The sequence below is a fragment of the Hyla sarda genome, chromosome 2, assembly GCF_029499605.1.
Source record: "Hyla sarda isolate aHylSar1 chromosome 2, aHylSar1.hap1, whole genome shotgun sequence".
In the NCBI taxonomy this organism is placed as follows: Eukaryota; Metazoa; Chordata; class Amphibia; order Anura; family Hylidae; genus Hyla; species Hyla sarda.
In genome coordinates, this window is record NC_079190.1 from 348,137,741 (window position 1) to 348,156,501 (window position 18,761).

Below are 18,761 nucleotides of genomic sequence, written 5' to 3' on the forward strand. Positions count from 1 at the left end.
TTCCATTTTAGTGAGAAACTAAATACAGTAACGTCTGATAATGACTTTAAAAGTTCAAGATCAAGAGTCATTTCAATAGAAGAAGACCCAATACAAGAGTGTTTGCTTAAACACTCCAAACTACTTCAAGAAGGTATAATGGAAGAAAAGCCAACCACAGACGTCGGTAGAGAAGCCGAAGACTCTGTTCATATTTATCTCTCTAGACCAGATCCACTTGCTTTTGATGATTACACTAAAAAAGAACATCCAGAGATTTCTTTGCAAATAAACAAAACAACCTACCAAGACATAAAGAAGATAGATATAGCTTCAGAGACAAGAATGATCCAAAAAAACATTGATTTTGAAAGTAAAAACATTGACCAATATTCTGATCTTCAGGAAATAATCAAAAGGGAAAATTTCTCTGCAGAACAAAAGTCAAACCTACCAAATCATCTTGATGGATTCCAAGCAGACCCAGAACATGTTTATAAAATAATGTTTGTCGGAAACTCACATGTTGGAAAAACTTCTTTTCTACGTCAAGTACATGAAGGTTCCTACAACAGGGAGACCTCTGCTACAGTAGGTAAGAAGGAAAGGTTGTTGTTTCCCTACAGGGTACAATAAGGGTGCATTTAAACTATAGAATCTCTGTTCGGAAATATTCCTGGCAGAGGTTCCAAGAGCGGGCAGCGCAGAGTGCTGCAGATTTGCTTTAGCAGATCTACAAAAAAAATACACACGTGTGAACACACCCTATGGATGCCTATGGGGTCCCAGAATTGCAAAGTATTGACTGCAGCTCTAAAGGTGACTAGAGTATAAGAAACGATGTAAGAGCAGATCTAGAGGTAACTAAAGTATAAGACATGATATAAGAGCAGAATAGTGACTGCAGCTCTGCAGAATAGTGACTGCAGATCTGGAGCTCCCCATAACAAATTTTTAAACGGCTTGTATGGCAGTGTTTCCTTAACGAAGCCTCTAGCTGTTGCAAAATAAAAACTCCCAGCATGCCCGGACACCCATTGACTGTCTAGGCATGCTGGGAGTTATAATTTTGCAACAGCTGAAGGCATCCTGTTTGGGAAACACTGCCATAGGGAATTTCTTGTGGAGGGGGCAAACACCATGCTTGTATCAGAGTCCGCTCCTATGCACTTTCATAATTTAGGCCTCAAATGCACATGACGCTCTCTCACTAACATGCTGGTGTTGCCCCATACTTTTCATTTTCACAAGAGGTAAAAGGAGAAAAAGACCCCCAAAATTTGTAACACAATTTCCACCGAGTACAGAAATACCCTATATGTAGCATAAAGTGCTCTGGCAGGTACATAACATGGCTCAGGAGTGAGAAAGCACTATGTACATTTCAGGCCTAAATTGGCGATTTGCATTAGAATGGCTTATAGTTGCAGCGGTTATGACATAAACACAAAAAAATAAACATGTGACACTATTTTGGAAACTACACCCCTCAAGAAATCTAACAAGGGATGCAGTAAGCATTTACACCCCACAGGTGTCTGACAGATTTTTGGAACAGTGGTCTGTGAAAATGGTGTCATATCAGGGGGGTTTCCACTGTCCTGGCACCATAGGGGCATTATAAATGTGACATAGCCCCCAAAAACGTTTCCAGACCAATTCCCTCCAAAGCCAAATGTTGCTCCTTCCCTTCTTAGCTCTTTTATGTGACTGCATGGCACTTTATGTCCACATATGGGTTTTTTCTGTATTGTGGAGAAATAGGGTTAAAAATTTTAAGTTTTTTTTTTCTAATTTTACCCCTTAAAAATTAGGGGCTACAACAACATGTCAGTGTAAAACATTTTTCATCTCCGCTTTGCTGCTATTCCTGTGAAACACCTAAAGGGTTAACACATTTTCTGAATACCCTGCTGAATAGTTTGAGGGGTGAAGTTTTTTATAATGGGGTAATTCATGAGGGATTTCTAACATGAAAGCCCCTGAAATCTACGTCAAACTGAACTGGTCCCTGAAAAATTCAGATTTTCAAATTCTTATGAAAAATTCAAAATCTATTTGGCATGACCGTATCCCTACAAGCAGAGCATTTCAAATTTAGAAAAATTTGTCCTTTTGTCATGAAATTTTGGAATTTTCACAAAGAAATTATGCAAATATCGAGAAAAATCTACCGCTATCTTAACCCCTTAAGGACCCAGCCAATTTTTACTGTAGGACCCGGCCATTTTTTGCACATCTGACCACTGTCACTTTAAGAATTAATATCTCTAAAATGCTTTTACCGAATATTCTGATTCTGAGATCGTTTTTTTGTGACATATTCTACTTTATTTTGGTGGTAAATTTTCGTCGTTACTTGCATTCTTTTTTGTTGAAAAATCCCCAAATTTCATGAAAATGTTGAAAATTTAGCATTTTTTTTAACTTTGAAGCTCTCTGCTTGTAAAGAAAATGGATATTCCAAATAAATTTTTATTTTTATTCACAAATACAATATGTCTACTTTATGTTGGCATCATAAAATGGACACATCTTTACTTTTTGAAAAAATTTGAGGGCTTCAAAGTAGAGCCGCAATTTTCAAAAATTTCATGAAAATTGCTAAATCTGAAGGGACAGATGTTACAGAACTACAACTCCCAGCATGCCTGGGCAGTCTAGGCATGCTGAGAGTTGTAGTTTGGCAACATCTGGAGGGCTACAGTTTGGGCACCACTGTAACAGTGGTCCCCAAACTGTGACCCTCCAGATGTTGCAAAACTAAAACTCCCAGCATGCCCAGACCGCCTTTGGCTGTCTGGGCATGCTGGGAGTTGCAGTTCGGCCTTCCTAGTGGTTGCCACAGTAAAGATCGCTTTACTGCAACTTTCCTTCCCCTCCCCCACCGTCGCTTCCCTACCTGCGCCGCTGATCTCCGCTGATGTCTCCAATGATCTTCGGTCCCCACGCATCTTCTTTCCAGGCACCGGCCTCCATCTTCTCCCCCCATTCTGCCCGACATCCATGGGTGGGCAGAACGGGGGTTTCCATGGCAACCCACTATCCTGCCCTGCCATTGGTCAGAATTCATTTCTGACTAATGGCAGGGATAGGAGGAGATTACAGCACTGTGACCTCGCTCCTATCCCTCAGGATGATCAGGGCTGTAACTGACAGCTCAGGTCATCCCTATTTTCCTGGTGATCGGGTCACCAGAGACCCGATCAGCCCGGAATAGCAGAAAATCGCATGTCTGAATTGACATGCGATTTTCTGCGATCGCCCACATGGGGGGGGGGGGGGGCTCATGACCTCCCTCGGCGATGTGCCGGGATGCCTGCTGAATGATTCCAGCAGGCATCCCGGTCCGATCCCCGCCCGGTGCACGGCGGGGACCGGAACTGCCCATGACGTAACTGTACGTCATGGGTCCTTAAGACCCAGGGTGACGTGATGTAACGTTATGTCAAGGGTCCTTAACAGGTTAAAGTGTACCTGTCAGATCCCACAAAAAAAAAACACTGTAGGACTCATCAGTGTCCTAGGAGGTATGGGGACCCCAAATGGTGGGCTTTTCAGAGGCAGTTTTCTTTAATAAAATGTGAACATTTTTTAAAGAAGTGTATTACAACATATAAAAAGTTTTTATATCTTACAATGCCCATTTAAAGTGGAATATGTCATGAAAAAAACTATCTCAGAATCATAATGATAAGTAAAAGCATCCCAGAGTTATTAAAGGAAAACTGTCAGCTTTCTTCCCACCGCACTAACCAGCGGTACTGACTGGTGGTGCAGGGGACGCTGATCAGTTTGATGCTTACCGTGCCTGGATCCGCCGCGCCATTTGGCCATAATATTCTATTTTCGGTATATGCTAATGAGGTGCTAACTGGCACCTGCCGGGCTATCTGGCACTCTGACGTCAGTGCCGCCTGCCGCAGCACCACCCGGCTCATCCATATTCCTCCCCTCTCCCCCCGCTCTGTAAGAAGAGAGAGGGGAGGAATATGGATGAGCTGGGTGGCACTGCGGCAGGCGGCACTGACATCAGAGTGCCAGTTAGCCTGGCAGGTTCCAGTTAGCACCTCATTAGCATATACCGAAAATAGAAGGTTACGGCCGAACGGTGCGGCAGATCCGGGCACGGTAAGCATCAAACTGATCAGCGTCCCCTGCACCACCAGTCAGTATGGCTGGTTAATGTGGGGGGAGAAAGCTGACAGTTTTCTTTTAATGCATAAAGTGCAGATTTGAAAAATTTAAGAGGTTAAAGTGACAATGCCCTTTTAAATATTATTTTATTTTTCTTGTTTTTTAATAGGTCCAAAATTAAGTTTACATTGTACATTTTCCTAACAGTGCACAGAGCTTCAATTTTCTGAGAGCTTCCATTCCTATTATTCAACATAAATATCAAAATCCAAAGCTAATTTCTGACCTCTATAAAGACATTCGATAAATTTTGGACTTTAAAACAACATGGTGTTAAAATGAAACTTATCAAAAAAAAATATCTGCAATATTAGGGTAGAAACCACATTTAAAGGAGTATTTGTGAGTAACTACTGGTTGTATATTGTACTTTAATGCAACTCAGTAACGGGACAGTCTACTGTCCTAATCTAAGATCCCACATTCACACACCCACAGCAGATGTCAGTCACCAACTTGGGTTCCAGTTAAAAAGACAGCGTAGAGAACACTGTGTACCGCGTAAAAACAAAACCCCTACTTCCTCTTTGACGAAAAGGAAATGACGCTTTGTGTTCTGGGATTTTCCGATATGTAAGGAAGCTGTGATGCAGCACTCACAAGTGTAGTTCATACTACAGTTCATAAAAACGACTGTATATTTTTAGATCAACTTACATCACATTCGTAAACCTGCGATAATGGCCATAGAGTGATGATAGAATCTACATACAGAGTATGTATGAATGACCACACACACTATAGTGGAAGTTTGCTCTTATAAGATATACACTGTCAATGGCTGTGTAATCATATTATTTGTATGAGTAGTCTTGCTCAAATAAAAATTTTTTTACTTGTTATTAATGTGTTTTGGTTAACAAGTTGTATCGAAAGTGTACAGCAAAAGGTTCCAGCCTAATAATAAAGATTTGTAGATATTTCTATGACTACATCTGAAAGGGGTTGGCAGAAAACTATGTACTATATGTGCAGTAATGAAAGTGGATGTGCAGAAATAAACACATTCAGATGTATGGAACTGAGGTATTATAATATTTCTCATATAATGTTCTTATATTGTAGGAATAGATTATCGTATAAAAAGCTTTATTGTGGACAACAGACATTATGCTTTACAGCTGTGGGACACTGCAGGACAGGAGAGGTAAGGAAACATTTTCCAGAGGATTGTTTCATCAGAATTTATTAAGAAATGAATGCCAAGCTCTCATTGGCTGTTGTAGCCACTTTTGATAAGTAAGGCATTTTCTGTCTCATGTCACGCTGATTAAATTTTACAACAGATAGAAATGGTGCTGATGGACTACAATTACTTAATGAATACCTTTCATATATATATATATATATATATATATATATATATATATATATATTAAAACCTGAGTGACAAGGTGATTTAGGTGCTCTTACTGCTGTTATTGAGACCACAAGAGTCCTTTCCATGGTGTATTGCTATATCTTATTCTCTACATTTGAGGAGGACATACCAGAGCTGGACTACATGACAATTATACACACACTTAGTTACTTCCTTTTTATTTGTCTGGCCAATCATAGCACAGCACATTCTCCTATGCGATGACTGGTGAAAGTGCACTGGACTGAACAGGCTGGAAGTACAATAGACAGCAAAAGGAGAAGTGCATACTGATGCACTGGTTTTGCAAGGTACTATGTGAGCAAAATGGAAAGAAACAGCAGCAGCACAACAGGGAAGACATTGCATGCAGCACTGAACTGTTGCCATGAGGGATAAGCCTTGATTTACCTTTCAGGGACAGTGAGTATCCTCTGTTGGATGGAGACAGGCTCACAGATTGCAGTACACAGTCATGGCTCTATTTTGCATATTTTCTCCCACTGACTGAAACCCCAAAGTAATCCCAGCTGAGAAAAAAAATGGCCTTGAGACAGTACCTAAGCATACAGCTATTCTTAAAGGGGTACTCCGCCCCTAGACATCTTATCCCCTATCCAAAGGATAGGGGATAAGATGTCAGATCGCCATGGTCCCGCTGCTGGGGAGCCCCGGGATTGCCGCTGCAGCACCCCGCTGTCATTACTGCACAGAGCGAGTTCGCTCTGTGCATAATGACGGGCGATACAGGGGTATAAAATAATGGGCACCATATTATCTATCTGTATCATGAGGTCTTATTATGTTTGTTTTATTCTTTCTGGTGGTTTATATTATATAAAATATTCACCCCTAACTACACTCATTTACTATTTCTCAGCATTTTCCTTGTTTGTGCTGATGTTTACATATATATATATATATATATATATATATATATATATATAGTATACAAAAAAAGAGGATTGCAGCAGCACACATTGGTCAAAAAAATTGAGGCTCTTAGCGCACTTTTTGATCAAAAAGTGTCCCCCATCCACCACGTTTTGACCAATGTGTGCTGCTGCAATCCTCTTTTTTTGTATACTCTGATGCCATGGCAGTGTGCACCCGTGTATTAGGCTGTTGTGCCGGCTATCTTTCTTTTTTCTTATATATATATATATATATATATATATATATATATATATATATATAAAGCCGACATCTCTATGATTTTTATGGTATGTTTTTTCTTTCATACCCAAAATAGTTTAATTTATTATGATTTTTTTTGCCATTTCCTGCGGCTAGAATGTCCAGTCTACCTGCTGTTGAGCCACCTAGTGATGTTATCTTATAATGCTTATAATCTACACAGGTTTCTATGTAGTATTTGTAGTAATTTTTTTATTTCATTACTATTTTTTAAATGTATTTTACAATATACTTCTTTTTTTACACTTCACTAAAACATTTTATGATAACTATAATCCTTTGCTATATATGCCTATTTTTATCATTTTGTTATTTTATTATTTCCCGCTTTGTTATATGCACTGTAATTGTTTCTCTTGTATTTTTCTTGTACCCTGTATCTCTATGACATGTATTTTTTTACTACACTTTCCTACAGCTCAGCTATGTCATACTATTCACAGTATATAGTTTGTGATCTTTCTATACACATTTCCAATGTTTCTGTAGTATTCAATACTTTTTTGTTTCTTTATTAATGTTGGTGTTTTTCATTATATTTACACCTTTCCTGTATCTTTGTACTCTGTAGGGAATTTGTTTTGACATACACCTGTATTCTTCAGTATTGCAGCTACAATATCCAGTTCACCCTCCAGATGGCTTCCTTATCTTGTTTGTTGCCCTCTAGTGTTGAAATCTTAATACTGTATTGTATATTGTAAAAAACCATAATCACAGTATTTACAAAGTATTTACAAGTATTGACAAATTTATCTTTACGGTTGTACCTGTTTTCTGGTCTCTTTTGGTACAAATTAGTTTAGACAAAGTTATAAATGTGAACTATGTTGTTAAGCAGAGTAAAACAAATTAACACATTTATTACTTTTTTTTAGCTTTTGGTGGGAAAAAATTTGCATTTTATACATGCACATGTTTTGTCTAAACTACGACTGTCAAGGTGGATTAAAAAAATGCATTTAAAGAACAATATTTTATAAAATACCATTCACTGTGATGGCACATCTGGTAAAATTTTACTCGAGGAATGTACTTTTAGGCTATGTTCACACTACGGAATGTCCGCACATTCCGCAAACCGTCGGAATGTAGATGGTTAAGCATTTTGTGCGGAGTCCGCAGAAAGAATGAATGTGTTTATTTTTTCTGTGGACACAGAAATTTGGATTTCTGTGCAGGAAACATCTGCCACAGAAATTCTACCACGTGCACAGTTCAGCAGAATCCCAGTAAATTCAACGGGAGTCTGCTGCAGCAGAATCTCTGTGCTGAATTCCAATGCAGAATCCGGCACGGAGATTCCGACATGTGAACATGGCCTTATTGACTCTTCTGCTATGCCAGATTACAGCCATTTTGAGTTTTTTTTTTGCAGCTTAAATATTATTAGATGTATGTATTTAAAAAAAAAAAAAAGAAAATGTTACCTTTTACCACTCCGACACTTATCTGTTCTCTAGTGCTCATCAACTACTCAGCCAATCAGAAGTGTCCCTCATTGCTTCTTCTTTTCTACTGCTTAAAACTGAATATATTTTATATGACTTTTTATGTTATAAATTCTCAAATTTATATAGGAAATGATCAGACTTGATATATTTAAAACTATTATTTACATTTCTGACAGGTTTTACAGCATCACAGAGCAGTTTTTCAGAAAGGCAGATGGTATGGTGATCATGTATGATGTAACTTCTAGGGAAACTTTTACTGCTGTGCACCACTGGCTAAACTGCATTCGGGTAAGGTTATTGTAATGTCCGTTTTTGTATTTTTCTGTTTTGGTGTCTGTTCAGACACTGGGTTTGTGTCTGGACAGTTTTCTGTGCTATTCTTCCTTGGGTTGGAAGAGTTAATGCTCTCAGTCTATGACAGCTTGGGTGTGGTTTTAAACTGAGCTCTGCTGGTTTTTGGGGTCTGTTGATTAGTTCTACTCTGACTATGACTTTTATAATTCACCTTTGCTATGTCCATTTGTTTATTATCTTTGTTTTAACCATGTTTGATTCCTGTTTATGATATAGATTTTAGTCTGCTTGATCTTAGTACATCTGTCGGCTTTTGGTATTACTATTATTATTATATCTTAGTCGGTGTTCACACTTTGAGTCTTGTGCTTGTACCCGTGCTCAGTATTTAGTCTCTGAAGTCTGTTCAGAATCATCGGTTTCTCAGTCTAGTGTTCCGTGTATTATATATCTGTTTCCTTCTAGGCACGCTGATTAGGAGTCTATTTGGCTTTGGTATTTATGTCCCTCCATGTTTGGAGTGGGGAGTTTAGTGTGTTCTTTGTTCTGTGTTCTGTGTGAACAGTGTTCTATGTTTCCTGATCTGTTTAGTGTTTGACTTTCAGTTCATCTGTTCCTCTCCCACATCTCCTGATTTTTGCTGTATACTTATTGCTGTTTTTCTTAATTCCAGTTTCTGAACTGTATGTTAGTAAGCTATATCCTGCCCTGTTTGTATATTTATATCCTGCCTGGTTTATCTGGTTGTTTTATCTGGTAAAAGAACCAAATGTTGTATGTTAAACATAACTCTGATCAAAACCAAGAACAATGGGGGAGATTTATCAAAATCTGTGCAAAAGAAAGGTGGAGAAGATGCCCATAGCAACCAATGAGCGTGCTACTTTCATATTTCAGAGGCCTTTTTTTTTTTAAATAAAAAAGCAATCTGTTTGCCAATCATTTCATAATTTAGAAACCTTGTGCTAATTTTGGCAGGACTGGCAAATTATTTAATATACATTGGGGCTTCAAACTACCCCCCCCCCCCCCCAGAATAAGGACACAATTTGTGCCTCCAAGACACGAATATGTTGGGAAAATGTCAAAGTGACATGCTAATGTGTGTTTGTGCTCGGACAGGCACGGGCCCTATTCATTTTAATGGCCCGAGTGTAGTCAACTAGTGACTACATTCGGGTAATTTTCCCAGCGTATCCAAGTTTTGTCTTGGACTGAAAATTGCTGCAGGCCACATTTCTCAGTCCACGCCAAAGCTTTTATACACTCAGGAAAGGACCTGAACATAGTCACTAGCTGACTACACTGAAATGGATGGGACCTGTGCATGTCCAAGCACGGACATGTCAGCCTAGTAATTTTGACATTTTACCTATGTATGTGTTTCAAAGGCACAAATCATGTAAATACGGCCTTAAAAAAGATCAGCTGCTAACCAGTTTATCAACAAAAAAAATATACCCGCTTGCCTGAGCAAATGTGTATGTTTGTAGTGGAGTTTGGAGGAAAATCTGTTAGTTGAATGAACATTTGTCTGACAACTATCCAAAGCTCATGGCTAGCAGAGCAGTAAATAACTTGCTGTGAATATGTTAACTTGGGAGGGCGCTTGTGGAACATAGCAAGTAAGGCTATTTGATCAATCGTGTGACTAAAACCATTATGGCTAGTGACATTGTCCTACATTCTTCATTCATAGGAAAAAGTAATGGATGAAGTCATTCTTCTTCTTCTCGGCAATAAAATAGACTGCGATGCTAAAAGACAGGTGACATTCCATGAAGGACAGAAGTTGGCTCAGGTATGGATATATTAGGACAAAAAAGTATTTAGTCAGCCACCAATTGTGCAAGTTCTCCCACTTAAAAAGATGCGAGAGGCCTGTAATTTTCATCATAGGTATACCTCAACTATGAGAAACATAATGAGAAAAAAAAATCTATAAAATCTAATTGTCTGATTTTTAAAGAATGTATTTGCAAATTATGGTGGAAATAATAAAAGTTCATCTCAATACTTTGTTATATACCCTTTGTTGAGGTCAAACATTTTCTGTAAGTCTTCACAAGGTTTTCACACACTGTTGCTGGTATTTTGGCCCCTTCCTCCATGCAGATCTCCTCTAGAGCAGTGATGTTTTGGGGCTGTCGGTGGGCAACACGGACTTTCAACTCCCTCCAAAGGTTTTCTATGGGGTTGAGATCTGGAGACTAGCCAGGCCACTTCAGGACCTTGAAATGCTTCTTATGAAGCCACTCCTTCGTTGCCAGGGCAGTGTGTTTGAGAACATTGTCATGCTGAAAGACCCAGCCACGATTCATCTTCAGTGACCTAGCTGATGGAAGGAGGTTTTCACTCAAAATCTCACGATACATGGCCCCATTCATTCTTTTCTTTACACGGATCATTCGTCCTGGTCCCTTTGCAGAAAAACATCCCCAAAGCATGATGTTTCCACCCCATGCTTCACAGAAGGTATGGTGTTCCTTGGATGCAACTCAGCATTCTTTCTCCTCCAAACATGACGAGTTGAGTTTTTACCAAAAAGTTCTACTTTGGTTTCATCTGACCATCTTACATTCTCCCAATCCTCTTCTGGATCATCCAAATGCTCCCTGGCAAACTTCAGATGGGCCCGGACATGTACTGGCTAAAGCAGGGGGATACGTCTGGCACTGCATGATTTGAGTCCCTGGCGGCTTAGTGTGTTACTGATGGCAGCTTTTGTTACTTTGGTCCCAGCTCTCTGCAAGTCATTCACTAGGTCCCCCGGGGGGTTCTGGGATTTTTGCTCACCGTTCTTGTGATCATTGTGACACCATGGAGTGAGATCTTGCGTGGAGCCCCAGATCAAGGGAGATTATCAGTGGTCTTGTATGTCTTCCATTTTCTAATAATTGCTCCCACAGTTGATTTCTTCACACCAAACTGCTTGCCTATTGCAAATTCATTGTTCCCAGCCTGGTACAGTCTACAATTTTGTTTCTGGTGTCCTTCGACAGCTCTTTGTTCTTGGCCATAGTGGAGTTTGGAGTGTAACTGTTTGAGGTTGTGGACAGGTGTCTTTTATACTGATAACAAGTTCAAACAGGTGCCATTAATACAGGTAACAAGTGGAGGACAGAGGAAACTCTTAAAGGGGTTCTCCGGTGCTTAGACATCTTATCACCTATCCAAAGGATAGGGGATAAGATGCCTGATCACAGGAGTCCCGACGCTGGGGACCCCCGGGATCTTGCACGCGGCACCCCGTTTGTAATCAGTCCCCGGAGCGTGTTCGCTCCGGGTCTGATTACCGACGACCACAGGGCCGGCGGCATGTGACGTCACGCCTCCGCCCCTGTGTGACATCACGCTCCGCCCCTCAATGCAAGTCTATGGGAGGGGGCGTGATAGATGTCACGCCCCCTCCCATAGGCTTGCATTGAGGGGCGGAGCGTGACGTCACACGGGGGCAGAGGCGTGACCTCACACGCCATCGGCCCTGTGGTCCTTTGGATAGGGGATAAGATGTCTAAGCACCGGAGAACCCCTTTAAAGAAGAAGTTACAGATCTGTGAGAGCCAGAAATCTTGCTTGTTTGTAGGTGACCAAATACTTATTTTCCACCATAATTTGCAAATAAATTCTTAAAAAATCAGACAATGTGATTTTATGGATTTTTTTTCTCATTATGTCTGTCAAAGTTGAGGTATACCCATGATGAAAATGACAGGCCTGTCTCATCTTTTAAAGTGGGAGAACTTGCACAATTGGTGGCTGACTAAATACTTTTTTGCCCCACTGTATATATTATAAATTACTATTCTCCATTTAGTATTCTACTAAAGAATATACTCAGTGTTTATATGTAAATTTGTTTTACAAAAATCTTTAACTATTTTTTTTATATTATTTTAATAAAGCTTAAAATAATGTATTACATTTGTTGTGTCCCGGTACAGAACATGGTTCTGTACAGTTCCTAAAGTCCCCTCAGGTAAAGTCCCTCAAGTCCACAGGGCTATCCTGCATGATCCCCCCAGGTCATTATTATTGTATATTACTCATGTACATCTATTATAAGTATTGTACAGTGAATATAAACGATGTACAAAGGTTATTAGGATGTTTACACTGTATAGGACCTTCCTAAGGTCATGTGATATAATCATGTGATATGTGATCACCTGATACCCAGAGTTCCAGTGGAACAGGTTACCGCAGGCAACCAGCTACCAATGGGCTTTAGTCCAGCCCCTGATATATAAGGGGCTGTAGTCTCCACACTAGCTCTCTTAGTTCCTGGATAGTGAAGCAAGCATAAATCCTGTACAAGTTCAGTCCAGTCCAGCTAGGCCAAAGCCTACAAGTCTGCAGCCACATCTAATCTGTAAGTCTTCTATGTCTACAAGTCAAGTCTCTACTGTCCCTACCAAAGTCATAACAGTAGCACAGTGGCCTGCATCATCATTATTACTACTACAAGCCCAGCCAAGCCTGAGAGGTTCCCTGTGTCCCTGTCACGATGCCGGCTGGCAGAAGGTGGATCCTCTGTGCCAGAGAGGGATTGGCGTGGACCGTGCTAGTGGACCGGTTCTAAGTCACTACTGGTTCACTAGTTCACCAGAGCCCGCCGCAAAGCGGGATGGTCTTGCTGCGGCGGTAGTGACCAGGTCGTATCCACTAGCAACGGCTCAACCTCTCTGACTGCTGAAGATAGGCGCGGTACAAGGGAGTAGACAGAAGCAAGGTCGGACGTAGCAGAAGGTCGGGGCAGGCAGCAAGGATCGTAGTCAGGGGCAACGGCAGGAGGTCTGGAACACAGGCTAGGAACACACAAGGAAACGCTTTCACTGGCACAATGGCAACAAGATCCGGCGAGGGAGTGCAGGGGAAGTGAGGTATACATAGGGAGTGCACAGGTGAACACACTAATTAGAACCACTGCGCCAATCAGCGGCGCAGTGGCCCTTTAAATCGCAGAGACCCGGCGCGCGCGCGCCCTAGGGAGCGGGGCCGCGCGCGCCAGGACAGGACCGACGGAGAGCGAGTCAGGTACGGGAGCCGGGGTGCGCATCGCGAGCGGGCGCCACCCGCATCGCGAATCGCATCCCGGCTGGAGGCAGGATCGCAGCGCACCGGGTCAGTGGATCTGACCGGTGCGCTGCAATAGCGAGAGTGTAGCGAGCGCTCCGGGGAGGAGCGGGGACCCGGAGCGCTCGGCGTAACAGTCCCGGTCACTTCTGGGTAGAACTGTTATACTGTCTTCTGTAAGAACTGTTATACTGCCTTATTCAGTAAAGTTCCAGTTGCTTCAAAACCCTGATTTAGACTCTCATTTAATATATGCCATTTTGGGTCGGTTGTCGGTGGTGCCCTAGACCATACAACCACATCCTGGTGTCACAAACACTAGGGGTTAACAACATCTTGCTCCAGGGGTTAATACCATCTGGCCCCACCACCTTCACCGCTACACCCCGTGGTCCCGCCATACACCGGTGGTCTACCACACATTTATAAACAACCTCTGTACTAAAGTATTTTGATAATAAATCTTGCTTGTACCTCCTCTTCCTTAGGTTGCATTTCCTTCTCATTGCATAATATACTAGCTGAGTACCCGGTGTTGCCCGGTTTTTCCTTCTTCATCCTTGTTGGGGAGGAAAATCAACAGAGGAGGAAGCTTTTGACTTCATATCCAATCCCCATATATTGTTGTCATATCCCAACCCCATATCCTGTCCTCCTACCCCGACCTCCTATCTCAACCTCCTATCCTGTCCTCCTATCCTGACCTCCTATCTCTACCTCCTATCCCGACCTCCTATCCCGTCCTCCTATCCTGTCCTCATATCCTGACCTCCTAACTCGACCTCCTATCCCATCCTCCTATCCCCTCCTCCTATCTCTACCTCCTATCCCGACCTCCTATCCCGTCCTCCTATCTCCCCCTCATATCCTGACCTCCTAACTCGACCTCCTATCCCACCCTCCTATCCCGACCTCCTATCCCGTCCTCCTATCCTGTCCTTCTATCCTGTCCTCCTATCCTGTCCTCATATCCTGACCTCCTAACTCGACCTCCTATCCCATCCTCCTATCCCCTCCTCCTATCCCGACTTCCTATCCCGACCTCTTATCCCGTCCTCCTATCTCAACCTCCTATCCTGTCCTCATATCCCGACCTCATATCCCGACCTCCTATCTCGACCTCCTATCTCGACCTCCTATCTCGACCTTATATCCCGACCTCCTATCCCGACCTCCTATCCCGACCTCCTATCCTGTCCTCCTATCTCGACCTCCTATCCCGACCTCCTACCCCAACCTCCATTCCCATCCTCCTATCCCGTCCTCCTATCTCGACCTCCTCTCCCGACCTCCTATCCCATCCTCCTATCCCGTTCTCATATCCCGACCTCCCATCCCATTCTCAAATCCCGTCCTCAAATCCTGAACTCCTAACTCGACCTCCTATCCCGACCCGTAATATGTGCACCAGGTATTGAAATAATTCCAGCCTTACAGAAGTTATGTGAGAACATACATTTCCCATTGATTTTCATGGGACTTTAAACAAAAACCCCGACACTCACAAATGGGGGTGGTTAAGGGTTAAATTAACTATCCTATATTTTAAGTGGACATACAAGTAACATGTGACCAAGTATTATCAAAATATATCTCCAGCCGTTTGGAAGTTATGCAGTAACATATATTTCCTATAGAGTTGTATGGGACTTTAAACATAAGCCCTGCCCCTGGAAAATGGGGGTGAGTAAGGGTTAAATCACCTATCCTATGTTTGTTGTTGACATATAAGTAACGTGTGTGCCAAGTTTCATGTTAATATCTTTAGCCGTTTTGACGTTTTTGCGGACCATACCTACACACATACATACATACAAACACACATACACACACGTTGAGTTTTATATATATATATAGAGTGCATATTTCTTGCATCAGCCAAACCATGGTGTAATTTTGCATTAGGTATTCTTGTAAAAAAATATTGCAGCACAAATGTGCAGAGAATAATGCCATATTTTGTAATAATTTTGTATTTACCTTGTCACAATCAGGGTGCTTTGGGCTTTAATGTCCAGAGCTTAAGGGGTTTCTCTGGTGGAAAACATTTTATTCAAATCAATTGATTCCAGAAAGTTAAACAAATTTGTAACTTACTTCAATTAAAAAATATTAATACTTCCCGTACTTATCAGCCACTGTGTGCTCCACAGGAAGTTGAGTTGTTATTTCTCGTCTGACCACAGTGCTCCCCGCTGACACCTCTGTCCATGTCAGGAACTGTCCAGAGTAGGAGAAATCCCTATAGTAAACCTATCTTGCTCTGCACAGTTCCTTACATGGACAGAAGTGTCAGCAGAGAGCACTGTGGTAAGGCAGAAAATAACAATACCACTTCTGGAGCATTAAGTAACTGATAAATACTGGAAGGGTTAAGATTTGTTAACAGAAGTCATTTACAAAACTGTTTAACTTTCTGGCACCAGTTGTTTTCCACCGAAGTACCCCTTTAACCCCTTAAGGACCCGGGGTTTTTCCGTTTTTGCATTTTCATTTTTCCCTCCTTACCTTTAAAAAATAATAACTCTTTCAATTTTGCAGCTAAATATCCATATGATGGCTTATTTTTTGTGCCACCAATTCTACTTTGTAATGACGTCAGTCATTTTACCCAAAAATCTATGGCGAAAAGGAATAAAATTCAATGTGAGACAAATTTGGAAAAAAAAAGCCATTTTGTAAATTTTGGGGGCTTCCGTTTCTACACAGTACATTTTTCACCTTCTCTTTATTCTGTAGGTCCATACGATTAAAATGATACCCTACTTATGTAGGTTTGATTTTGTCGTACTTGTGGAAAAAATCATAACTACATGCAGGAAAATGTATATGTTTAAAATTGTCATCTTCTGATTTTATTGTGTATGGTATGAGGGCTCATTTTTTGCGCCGAGATCTGAAGTTTATAGCGGTGCCATTTTTGTATTGATAGGACTTATTGATCGCTTTTTTATAAATTTTTTCATGATATAAAAAGTGACCAAAAATACACTATTTTGGACTTTGGAATTTTTTTGCGCGTACGCCATTGACCGTGCGGTTTAATTAACAATATATTTTTATAATTCGGACATTTCCGCACGTGGCAATGCCACATATGTTTATTTTTATTTTTATTTACACAGTTTTTTTATTTAAATGGGCAAAGGGCAGTGATTCAAACTTTTATTAGGTGAGAGGTTAAATGATCTTTATTCACTTTTTTTTTGCAGTGTTATAGCTCCCATAGGGACCTATAACACTGCACACACTGATCTTTTACATTGATCAGTGGTTTCTCAGAAGAAACCACTGATCGATGATTCTGCCGCTTGACTGCTCATGCCTGGTTCTCAGGCACTGAGCAGTCATTCGACGATCGGACAGCGAGGAGGCAGGTAGGGATCCTCCAGCTGTCTTGTAAGCTGTTCGGGATGCTGCAATTTCGCCGCGGCGATACCGAACAGCTCCCTGAGCTAACCATCATGGTTTCACTTTCACTTTAGTCGTGGCGTTCAACTTTGAACGCCGCGTCTAAAGGGTTAATAGCGTGCGGCACAACGATCAATGCCGCACGCTATTAGCCATGGGTCCCGGCCGGGCCCCACCCACTATGAAGCGGGGACACGCCGTGGCCCCGCGTTGTAGAATGGGAGCGGACCCAGGACCTACAGGTACGCCCTGGGTCCTTAACATGTTAAGTTCATAAAAAGGCTTGTGCATGCTGTAGAGCTGTATGCACAGAATCAGCGTTTTCAGTAACAAGCTATCTTGGGTATTTGTGATTGCAAAGATACTACCGTGTTTCTCCGAAAATAAGACCGGGTTTTATATTAATTTTAGTCACAAAAAACACACTAGGGCTTATTTTCAGGGTAGGGCTTATTTATTACGGTATGTACATTGAACAACACTTAAACAACATTTAAACAACATTTCTTCAAATACCGGTAGAGTCATCTTCCTTTTCCTTTGAACCATTGGTCCTAATCTCTCATTTACAGCAATATATGGTACAGTAGCTCTCCCTACCGTAAACAACATTTATTCAATTACAATCATGTCATCTTCTTCTGGAATATCATCATAACTCTCCAAACCCTGATTGCCAGCCTGAATTTCTTGCATCTCCATTTCCTTTTGAACCATTGGGCCTAATCTCTCATGTAAAGCAATAAAGCTCTCCTTAAACGAGTACTTCTTGTCCATGTAGCCTGCTCGTAGTGCTTTGGCAACACAGCTGTCAGTGATTTTATCCCATGAATTCTTCACCCATATCACGACCTCTAGCAGTTTAGGCTTCACAAAGTTTCTACATTGATTTCTGACCAATCTATTTTCAGTGTATTCATTGATTTCCATGCGCAAATGGTCCTTGAAATGTTTGTTTATTGCAATATCAAGAGTTTGGAGATAAGCAGTAATTCCTGCGGGAATCATTACTTGATCTATTCTTCTCTCTGCAAGGAAGTTCTTCATGTCTTTTGCACGGTGAGTGCTGGCTGAATCCCTGACTAGCAGACCTCTTTGGCCACCTCTCAGAACAAGTGGCAGCATTAAATCAATCCACTTTCTTATAACTGAATGTGTGCACCAGGCTTTTTCTGTTTCAAGAACATAAATGCCGGAAACGCGTTCAATCTTATCTTTCTTGCCCTTTGCTATAATTAGAGGTGTGGCTTTTGTTCCATCCAGACGAAGTGCCAAAACACAAGTAACACGTGCGCTTTCATAACCAGTGGAGGGAACGTAGATTGAGGAGGCTCCCCTCTGATCAACTGTCGTTTGAGATCCTTGGCCCATATACACTGCAGTTTCATCCATCGCAATCATGTTGGAGAGTTGGTATTTAGAAAAGTCTATGCCATCAATAAAGAACTTGAATGCAAGTGCACATTTAACAACTTAATTTTCTTCCAGCTTGAACAGTGTTGTCGATCTTCTTAGAGACAGTTCATATCGCTTAAGGAAGCCATCCAGCCAGTGGTGTGATGCTTTGAAATCTTCTGGGGATATGTCGAATTGTGGTGCCATTTCAAGGGCAAATGCTTGAATATCAGCCCTGTGCACAACCAAAGCCTTTGCTCTCTTGTCAGCAATCCATTCACAGATGACATCTTCCAGCTCAAGATATAATGGCTGGTGACCTGATCCACACTTGTGCTTCTTGGCATTTCCCTGGTCCACCTTTAAACTGAGGTTACCGTACTCTGCTCGCCATT

The 18,761-nt window shown here is 41.4% G+C and overlaps 1 protein-coding gene across 3 annotated transcripts in view; it reads left to right on the forward strand.

Moving 5' to 3' along the window:
- LOC130356545 (ras-related protein Rab-44-like) overlaps positions 1 to 18,761 on the forward strand; it is an 87,827-nt gene that overhangs the window by 63,413 nt on the left and 5,653 nt on the right. For all 3 annotated transcript variants that reach the window (XM_056558231.1, XM_056558233.1, XM_056558232.1), the window contains exons 11-14: positions 12 to 574; positions 5,242 to 5,323; positions 8,364 to 8,478; positions 10,184 to 10,285. In XM_056558231.1, the coding sequence (XP_056414206.1) occupies positions 12 to 574; positions 5,242 to 5,323; positions 8,364 to 8,478; positions 10,184 to 10,285 (862 nt within the window). The remainder of the gene's footprint in view (positions 1 to 11; positions 575 to 5,241; positions 5,324 to 8,363; positions 8,479 to 10,183; positions 10,286 to 18,761) is intronic.